The sequence below is a fragment of the Acanthopagrus latus genome, chromosome 7 (genome assembly GCF_904848185.1).
Source record: "Acanthopagrus latus isolate v.2019 chromosome 7, fAcaLat1.1, whole genome shotgun sequence".
In the NCBI taxonomy this organism is placed as follows: Eukaryota; Metazoa; Chordata; class Actinopteri; order Spariformes; family Sparidae; genus Acanthopagrus; species Acanthopagrus latus.
The window spans coordinates 16,016,332-16,025,741 of record NC_051045.1 but is presented as its reverse complement, the minus strand read 5'-3'; the positions used below and the strand labels follow the sequence as shown (position 1 = coordinate 16,025,741).

General features: G+C 42.2%; 2 protein-coding genes across 2 annotated transcripts in view; both read right to left on the bottom strand.

Annotated features, from left to right (window-relative positions):
- Positions 1 to 1,194: 1,194 nt before the first annotated feature.
- On the bottom strand, positions 1,195 to 2,435 carry mipa (major intrinsic protein of lens fiber a). The gene is made up of 4 exons (XM_037102878.1): positions 2,076 to 2,435; positions 1,716 to 1,880; positions 1,529 to 1,609; positions 1,195 to 1,428 (listed from the first exon to the last, which is right to left on the bottom strand). The coding sequence occupies exons 1-4, from the start codon at positions 2,433 to 2,435 to the stop codon at positions 1,243 to 1,245; spliced, it is 792 nt and encodes a 263-aa protein (XP_036958773.1). The 3' UTR covers positions 1,195 to 1,242.
- A 3,705-nt stretch (positions 2,436 to 6,140) lies between these two features.
- Positions 6,141 to 9,410, bottom strand: part of ptges3a (prostaglandin E synthase 3a (cytosolic)) — a 4,125-nt gene continuing 855 nt past the window's right edge. Inside the window, exons 2-8 of the mRNA XM_037102879.1 lie at positions 8,992 to 9,105; positions 8,680 to 8,749; positions 8,493 to 8,591; positions 8,104 to 8,193; positions 7,924 to 7,980; positions 7,775 to 7,802; positions 6,141 to 7,097 (exon numbers count right to left, since the gene is read on the bottom strand). Of these exons, the coding sequence (XP_036958774.1) occupies positions 7,078 to 7,097; positions 7,775 to 7,802; positions 7,924 to 7,980; positions 8,104 to 8,193; positions 8,493 to 8,591; positions 8,680 to 8,749; positions 8,992 to 9,105 (478 nt within the window). The 3' untranslated portion in view covers positions 6,141 to 7,077. The remainder of the gene's footprint in view (positions 7,098 to 7,774; positions 7,803 to 7,923; positions 7,981 to 8,103; positions 8,194 to 8,492; positions 8,592 to 8,679; positions 8,750 to 8,991; positions 9,106 to 9,410) is intronic.

Here is a 9,410-nt window from a genome sequence, read left to right as displayed (position 1 = left end):
AGCTCATGTCAGAAAGTCCTTTAAAATGTATCCCCACACAAATACTGTTTGTAAGTCGTCTGAATGTGTTGATTTTCCCAACAGATTTCGTGGCAATTAAACCATTTTTCGAGTGTAACGTTGTTGAAAACTGAGCTCAGAAAAGACCATGGTTTTGTGTTCTGTGTTTATTTTGATATAAATATGAATGTGTGTGTGTGTGTGTGTGTGTGTGTGTGTGTGTGTGTGTGTGTGTGTGTGTGTGTGTGTGTGCTTCGCTAGATGAGACACAACCTCCCAACTGACTGAATTTTGGCTTCGACTCAAGGTTAAGTCATTGGATATAAATAGGGGGATCGCTCTAAACATGGAACCTGTTGAACTTTTGCAGTATTAGTGAGGGCGTGGAAAAGGCCACAACTTTCCCTTAAAAATATGATCGTATGATTAAAAAATAATCATAATACAGACAAAAGGATTGTGGCAATGAAAAGTGAAAAATAAGGATGATCAGTTAAAACAAGCACACATGCATACACATGCACAGAGACATGCATGCACACTCACTCTCTGTCTCACACACACACACACTTAACACACGTACGACTGGGGGGGGGGGAAAGAATGTGAGCCGAATAAATACTGGTAAAGTACAATACGTACATGTAATTTACCCAAAGTTCATGAAAACGGAACAAAACGAAGGGCGAGATCACACTGGATCAAAATGGAAAAGCATGCAGAAGTCCACTGCTCTACTGTAGCTTCACTCCTAGCAGACTACAAAATAGGGAGAAAAACAGAAAGAGAGAGAAAAAAGGGATAGAAAGAGAGAGAGAGAGAGAGGCCCCTGTCCTGAGCAGTTATAGCCACCTGGTCAGCCAGAAGTGACTGACTCCCCACACCACAGGGCACAGGGTGCTTCCTTCAGTGGCAAGTCTTCTTCTAACCCTCCATCTTTGTCCTGCAGTCCAAGGGGGAGGAGGAGGAGGAGTAGGAGGAGAAGGAGGGATGGGTAGAGGTGGAATCAGGGCTGTGGCTGCCCCTTCGCTGTGATTCAGTAGGTCCAGTTCTGGGATAACAAAGGTGTTTTTTTTTGGGGGGGGGGGGGCGTCTGTGTTAGCGTGTGTGGAGGCGGGGTAGGGAGGAGGTATGTGTGCAGAGATGCTGAGTGGGCTGAGGATGGAACTGAGGGTGCAGATTGAAGGGGGTTGAGGGGGGGATGAGGGATGGGGGTCAGAAAGCCAATCTTCTTCTCCAGGCTTATAGGGCCTGTGTCTTGAGCTCGATGGGCTCTCCCCTGGTCTCCTGCTGGCCCTCGGCCTCTGGGGGCCTGGTGCCCTTCAGTGTGGCGAGCCTCTCGGAAAGGCCGCGCATACGGGGGAACAGCATGAAGTCGTACAGGAGAGCGCCCATGGCACCACCAATCATGGGTCCCACCCAGTACACCTGAGAAGGCAGAGAGTCGAGTGAGTCAGTGAGCTGGAAGAAGTCTCATTATTATAGCTGGCAAGTTGTGCAGTGTAAAATGTTTTACAGGTCAACTTACCCAGTGGTTGACAAAATTCCTGACCAGGACAGCAGGGGCGAAGGACCTGGCTGGGTTCATTCCTGCTCCAGTGTAGTACATCTAAGTCAAAGACAGAGAGGGTGGATCGGGGGTTAGAACTGTTAAAGAAAATATGTGAGCACATTGAGCCGTTTCAAATTTCTAGATCCCCCTGGTTGGTTCTTACCCCAAGAAGATGCCCCATGAGCACAGAGAAGCCGATGGCCAGGGCAGCAGAGCCCAGGCGCCCGTTGCGCCTCTCATCAGTCACAGCGAAGATGCAGACGACGAGCTGCAGGGTGAGGAAGACCTCCATGGTGGTGGCCATGCCCAGGCTGATGCCCGGCTGCAGCTGAAAGACAGAAGGAGCGTAGAAAGAGAAATAAAATGAGTGTTGTTTTTACATCATACATCAACACACCAATACACCTTATATAATTTTTTTCTTTTAATATTTGAGAAAAATGGAACGTCACATTTGTAATACAGCATTTAGAGCCAGTCTGCTTGTACTTGCAGTAATGGATGCAGTGTTCCAGTGTCTTACCGTGTTGAGTGCAAGGTTTCCCCTCATGTTGCTGGGTGTGACCCCGTAGAGCACTGCGGCACCAGCCATGGCTCCCAGACACTGGGCCATGATGTAGAAGAAAGCGCGGAACAGGGACATCTGGGAGCCAATCAGGTAGGCAAAGGTAACAGCTGGGTTGATGTGTCCTCCGCTGATGTGGCCGATGGACTGGATGAGGGTGGCAGCCGCCAGTCCAAAGCAAAAGGCAACGTGGAGGACATTATGGGGCCCAGTGGTCCAGCGGAGGGCTGCCCCCAGCCCAAAGAATACAAAGAACATGGTGCCGTAGAACTCGGCGAACACCGCCCGCCAGAAGGACATGGACCTGAACTCCCACATGGTGGCAAAAAAGGTCAAAAAACAACCTTTAAGCGATGGAGGGATGAAAAGTCAACAGATAACCTAACTAATTCACTAAAGGGAGATGCTGTCTCTCCACAACAAACACAGAGCAAATAACAAAAAGTTTGCCCTCAAACAGAAACTGCCTCTCTAAAGCTAAATGCAACAAGACGTAAACTGCTCAACATGTAACTCTCATGCAACTGTGAACAATCTGCTGCTCTGCTGTCTGGACTCTGGTTTCTGTCATAGAGAGCTCCTGAGTGGAGCAATACGCCAGTCTCTGTGCATCTATGTGCCAACCCCGCTGGTTGTTAGTAGAAGAACATGGATAGACAAACGTTAAGCATGTCCTGCAGACATTCAGCCTCTTTACCAGAGCAGGGGGAGCTCGGAGGCCTTTTTATAACACCCCAGGGCCACAGCAGCCCCCCGGAGCCCATGGGAGGGGCCAGCGCACAATGACACAAATCAAAACAAAACCATTTAACCCTTCTCCTGCCTGGACCTCCCTCTGTCTGCTCATTGTAGAGATTGCTCTCAATCTGGGTTAATAGGTTGCAAGATGGCACCAACCTTGACAATTAATAATCTCAAAACACAGCGCAGTTTAAGTTTTGAGTTTATTAATTTTTTTGTTTGCTTCTTGCAGCTCAAAAGTAAACAAAGCATAGAATGCTTAAGGGCATCATATTATCCCACCTGAGTACCACCAAGAGCCAGGGTGAAGCATTAATTCAAAGAAATTCCCAGAAAAACCACCAGTGACTGAAAAGCCCCCATGAGAAACTGCACTGACCTCAAGCCTGAAAATAGAAAAGCAGTGGGCATGTGGTGGGAAGAACCTGTGAGCCGCTGCAAGTGGAGTGCAGTGGGAGTTTTGCTTGGTTTCCATCACTTTGGACATTTTTACAAGCACAGAATTAATGTCATTGCAATGTCCACCCTTCACTCTTTCCCCCGTGATTTTGCTTTCATCGTCTCCTCTTGTTATGTCCAATCAACAGTTCACATTCAACCCGATCGAGGCCTGCGATCGCCGAAGCACCAGCAATTTCTCAATTTCTGGTGCAAATTAGGTTTGTGGCAGCAGAACTGATTAGGCACAGTGTTGCATTGTGTGTGTGTGTGTTGCTGGGCGGGTTTGCGGGCTCAGGTCAGATAAAGCGGTGGAAAATCCACGGTTGGAGAGGAAGAGGGGAGAGCAGGCCTGGCATTGAGCTTCTGCACTGGAGCATCATGCTGACCAGGGCAGCCAGAGGGACGGCCGCAGCCCCCTGAAAGGATTATGCTGAGCTTGATGCTTTTCTCCTTTTCATGCATGGAAACAAAACGCTGGCAGTAACAGTTTCTGCTGGTTTCTATGATGTGTTTGTCTTGCCGCCGCTGATGAATCCTTCGTTTCCCTTTCCATGGGCCAGAGCAGCGACATACAGAAAATGCACATATTGTTGGTTTCTGCGCTCACACTCCAAAGGTGCTGGAACAACACCAGACGTTCATACACATCTAATCAGCAGACATTATTATGTCTCCAACTGTTTGTGTCGCTGTGGAAGCTGTCTGTGTTTAACCAACATTTCAGTGACTTCTCACATCAGTCTCACAGCGGGCTGCAGTTAGAATGCCATTAAGAAAGATAAGGAACAGAAACTTGAACTTGTTGCTAGGCAAAAAAAAAAAAAAAAAAAAAAAGAAAGAAAATGTTTCTGCTAAAAATAGTGTTGATCCTGTTGATTCTGACAGTTTATTAGTTTGCCGGTTGGCGCACCACTATTGTGATGAGTATTATGTCCTTCTCATGACTCCCTCCATCAGTGGTAAGCCACCCTTTGTGGGTTTAAGCCCACAGTTTAGTTTTACAGGGGAGGGGGGTGTTGAAAAGGTGCTTGCATTGTGTTTTCCTGTTCCCTGGGTCCAGACTGCTGACACACACATAATCACATGCAGCCCCTAAACATCTCACACTGGAGTGGAAGCTCTGGGCCTGCACTCGCCACACAGCGTTGAACACATGTATTGCAGGAAACATGACACCTTTAGGGACATCCTCACAAACAATCCATCATTTTCTTATTAACCTGTACACTTCCTGTGCTCATGAATCATCTGTGATCATGAGGGAAGTGCGGGCTGTTTTAAGAACTCATACCCTGGAAAACTCAAATCATTTACACTGGAAACGGCATAAAGACATTTCACGCTTCCAGTTCCCTATTTGCACTTTGTATGCAAGTACAAAGGTGATGGGAAGCCCCCAAACTGCCCTGTGATTGTTAGAGAGAAGTGAGAGGCACATTAGCACTACTCAGTGGTTACATGAGACATCTCACGTTTTCATACGGGTTGGTTAAAGGGTAGGTTCACAGGTTTTACAATTATCACATGCACCTACGTGAAACTGAAAATGGCGATTAGTTTCTGTAACTGTTTCTCCTTCCCAGACGTGAGAAACAAAAGTCAGTCTTCCGGTGTAGAAAAACACTTTACCATCAAAACCTTCCCCAACCTGAATGTGAGGGTTTAGTGGACTGAGTTAAACAAATCAAGTCGGTTTGTTTTAAGCCACTGCGTTTTCAGAGTGAAATTCCCTTTTCCTCATTCTGACATGATGATCTGAATAATGTGGTCTGTTGACGCCTCATGTCTTCTGCAGAGTTGGGAAGCGGTGACTTCAGAAATGCATTCCAACACAGTTTCTCATTACCTGCTATAACATTAAGTAACATGACATGAGCCAAGTATAAAAATATAAAAGTAATGTTTGTTGATTACTTTACTTTTGGATTACCTCTATGCCAAACACATGAATGCACAGTTGGGTGACACTCTTGTGTATTCAGTTTAAAAAACAGTGATGTTGTGTGAGAATAAATATAATCCTGCGAGCAATCCCACCTTTTTTTCCAGAATGTATCTATAATCTTCATTTCCTTAACTTAAATGGACGGCAGTTATGTATTCTGTTACTCTCCCAGCCTGGTACTCAGATTACATTTTCGCACAAAGCAGTGGTTGCTGATTTTGTTCCCCCTCACTGACGTATGAATTGCGTTGGGATGGGGTCTCTTTGTGCTCAGCAGAAACAATTACAGTGCCCCAAAAATATTGCAACATCCTGTATGTATTTGCATGTCCGCACTTTTGTTTGATAGTGACACACGAGTAGTATATACATCTACTTAAGTACTGCACTCAGTGTACAATTTTTAGCTTCTTTACTTGAGTATTTCTATTTCATGCCACTCCAAACTTCAACTGCACTACATTTCAAAGAAAATTAAACTTTTTACTCCACATTTATTTTGATGAATGTTAAGTTACTTTGCAGATTCAAATACAAAATATAATAAACACATAATTTATGATAAATGATGATGGATTGAGGTTAAGTAATAGAATAGTTGGCCATATCCTTTACCAGATGAACATTAATGTAATGTAGACATTAATGATTTTTTAATTATAATCCAATAAAAAACATTCTTAACTGGGACACTCTGCACACACACTCCTACTTCTGGCAGTTTTATACTTTTGCAGTTATTATCAGTTTTGTGATTTCACTTGACTTTTACCTTATTTGTACTATGAGCACTTCATCCACTACAATACTAAATAGTCCCTTCCTCAGTATATTGTACCTCTACACTGCAATGATGAGTAGTACTTTCAGAAAAAGTGACACTTCAATGCTAGGCCTTGTGTTCAGTGGTGTGAAAGAGTTTATTAGAAATGTATAACCAAACTCCCACAGCATAAGACAAACGCAAAGGTGTTCAACACATGTTGAATCAAACACACAAGCTTCCGAAACATATTCTGATCAACAAACATTTATAACCTGTATTATTTAAACTATCTGGGGAACTCTTGGTAGACTACATAGGATCTCGGCACTCACCTCTGGAAGAAAATTAATATATGTACTGGCTACAATGTGCGATATTTTGCACACTGGCATAGAGAAAAAAACTCTTCATGAAGACAAAATGACTTTATGAAGAGTTCTCACTTCTTTAATACCATAATCTCAACACAAGCTGTAAGTTGCACAAGCATCATCTGTTTATCTTTAAATGCTTAAAAAAATTGTGTTAAATAGTTGCAGATGTTGGCATACATTGGAAAACCCATTTTCAAGCAGGACTCCTGCTATTTAAATTAACAGACAAAAAAAGTGCAATTTACAATACAAACATTAAAGGGGAAAATCTGTCATTAAAAAAATCTACTTTTTTGGAAAATAGGCATTTTGAGTTATTTTTTTCACTTCATTAGAAATCACAATGTTCAATACATAACCTGACATCGCAAAGAAAAAAACAGAGAGAGGGTGTAAGACATCAGCACATCCCATTAGTCATTTGAGTCAATGAACAATAACATTTTCATTTGAACAGAATTGTCCATGCAGAACAGAACAGCAAAGCACAGCACTGTATGTCGCAATGGATCTCTGTGCATGTCTGTGACCAACAGTCACTCCCTGTCACCCCCTGGAGGGGTTCCGCTTTGGAAACTGCGTAGAGAGAGAGATGAGGCTTCTTCTCCAGCATGGCTGCCAACTCATGTCTAGTCTCTCTTCAGCTGACTCATAACTTGCTTTGTTTACTACTGAGGTGGCATCCATATTCATCTACTCAAGGTCAGGCATTTCTGGAAGAGAAAAGAACAAGTGTGAGATGGTGACAAGATTTGAATCTCATCATTCACCTGTAAGTACTTATATAAAAAGAAATGCAAAGACAAAATAAAGTACTTAAAAGGTAGTTCATGAGAAATGAAATGAAAATGATTAAACTACTACAATATAAAGTCCCACAGGCTTTTGGGTAGAGTGCCACCACATCCTAACTAAACATACTCATTTGTAATTTTATGAATTATGAAAAATTTAAAAAGGCGTTAGTGATAACATTCAGCCACTACATGTAGCATTCCACTTTCCCCCACCATTGCATTCACTTTATAAAACCGCTGTTGTAATCACACTGTTCAAATCACCTATCTTGACAATTTTTTAAAATGATCAATTCACAATAAAATTTTTAACATTTTTTATACTCTGTGCCTTTCCTCAAGCTCATATGTATGTCTACATGAAACATGTTATAATTTAACTTTAACTCTTAATTACTGCCAGATCTGAAGTATAAAACTGAATTTAATTTCAGGACACAAATATAAAATATAGCCTTTCCTTAACTGTAATCACGATTCTCTCATATTGTCCCATGATGCTATTCAACAGACCCCACAATGCATTATGATTACGCAGCACTGTTTCCAACCCTATGATCTAATGACTATCCATTTAAATTAATAGTACTTACTTTCATCATCACTGTCTGCAGAATCATGCTGCAAAACATGACAAAGACTTCATCAGCAACACTATCATCAAGTAAAATTCACTCTTCTCAAACTTGTCTCAACGATAAAGATTCATGTCCTTTAAAGTCTGTATGTATTAAAAACATACCTCTTCCTCTGGACCATCTAAATCAGGTAGATCATCTCCTCCCATGCTGTTCATCATCTGTACAAATCACAGGAGACCACAATCAACACTACAGTGCATGCATTATATTATATTATATTACAGATGGATAGATTGACAGACACATTCACTGTTAAGCACTGTGTTCAGCACGCTGCTTACCTCTGAGAATTTGTCAAAACTTGACAAGTCCTCATCTGAGTCATCCTCCCAGTCTTTCCAATTAATGAAATCCACACTCAGCCAGTTGTTCTAAGAGAAGATAGATTCAGCATATACATGAGGCAATATTTAACATGTCATCAGCTTCTTTCAGCCATTTTTCAATACTGATATTTAGTTTAGTTTAGTGGTATTTAGGACGAAACATTTTTTTTAAAATTATGTTGGTTAAAAAATGAGCAAACAGCTTTGCAAGATGTTTTCACATTAACAGCAATTACATTGGCAACATCTGGTTTGTTACAAGTTTGCACCTGAGCTGCAAAGTGATTAACATCTGCTGACTCATCAGGTTTTCCCCCCATTTTCTTATAAAGAATGAAAGTTACCTTTGTCTTGTCTTTGGTAAGTCGTGGCCATGCTTTTCCAGCCTCTGCTTTTCGTAAACAACACAACACAGACCTATCAGTGCGTTTGTGTTTGGATTCCTGCATGGAACAGAAGGTTTGATGAAGCCTTTGAAGGAATTTTAGCACACAGTAAATCTGCAAACATGTCTACAGGTATCACACATACTTTGGGGTCAATCTCCCCAAACAGCTCCACTGTATTCTGGTGTTTGATTTTATCTGCTCCACTGACACAGCTGTGGGATGGAAAGAAAAGAAGCAACGATATTTCCTTTACAAATACCAACAGTGAGTGAAAACACAGAGCTTATTTGTGTTTTTCTAATTCTGTTCATACACGATACTGCAGATCCCATTTTGCCCAAAAGCATCTTAACGATCATCCTTTCTTTAAGATGAGTCTAGGAAATGGGGCCATGGTTTGCCTGAAGCATAAAAAAAATCTAATCATACAACCACTTAACTGTTTATAACTCACCTGAAAGTAACTTTGGCAGGGTCAAAACGAACTTGCACATCTTTACTGTCCTCCACGCAGAAATCTACAAAAACAGTGTCTCGTCTGTCATACCACTTAGCTGTTGCAGGATGCCTAATGACAAAAGAATAGAAAGAAGGATTAAATGACAATCCAACAACACCCATGTTACATTTTAATCTGACATGATAAATTATTCAGGCTTGATAATATGAGTGGGGTACATGGTGTTCACAGCCAGGGGTGGGTGTTCTGCTTTGGTGGCCCACGTGTATGCAGTGCAGTACATTTGAGGTAACGTTTGGCTCATGTTGACGGCAGCTTCATTCATCCACTCCAAATTAGCATGACACTCTCTGAAATATCCTTCACCTATTTACCCAACTACAATAAATAACTGTCCCCTCAGAAAAGCAATC

What these genes read in the sequence shown, in the direction of transcription:
- mipa (XM_037102878.1), bottom strand. Translation starts at nt 2,435, where the DNA reads ATGTGGGAGTTCAGGTCCATGTCCTTCTGGCGGGCGGTGTTCGCCGAG. An exon ending in GAAACCTTGCACTCAACACG is followed by an intron (nt 1,881 to 2,075) that starts GTAAGACACTGG and finishes TCTGTCTTTCAG; the next exon opens with CTGCAGCCGGGCATCAGCCT. An exon ending in TCATGGGGCATCTTCTTGGG is followed by an intron (nt 1,610 to 1,715) that starts GTAAGAACCAAC and finishes TCTTTGACTTAG; the next exon opens with ATGTACTACACTGGAGCAGG.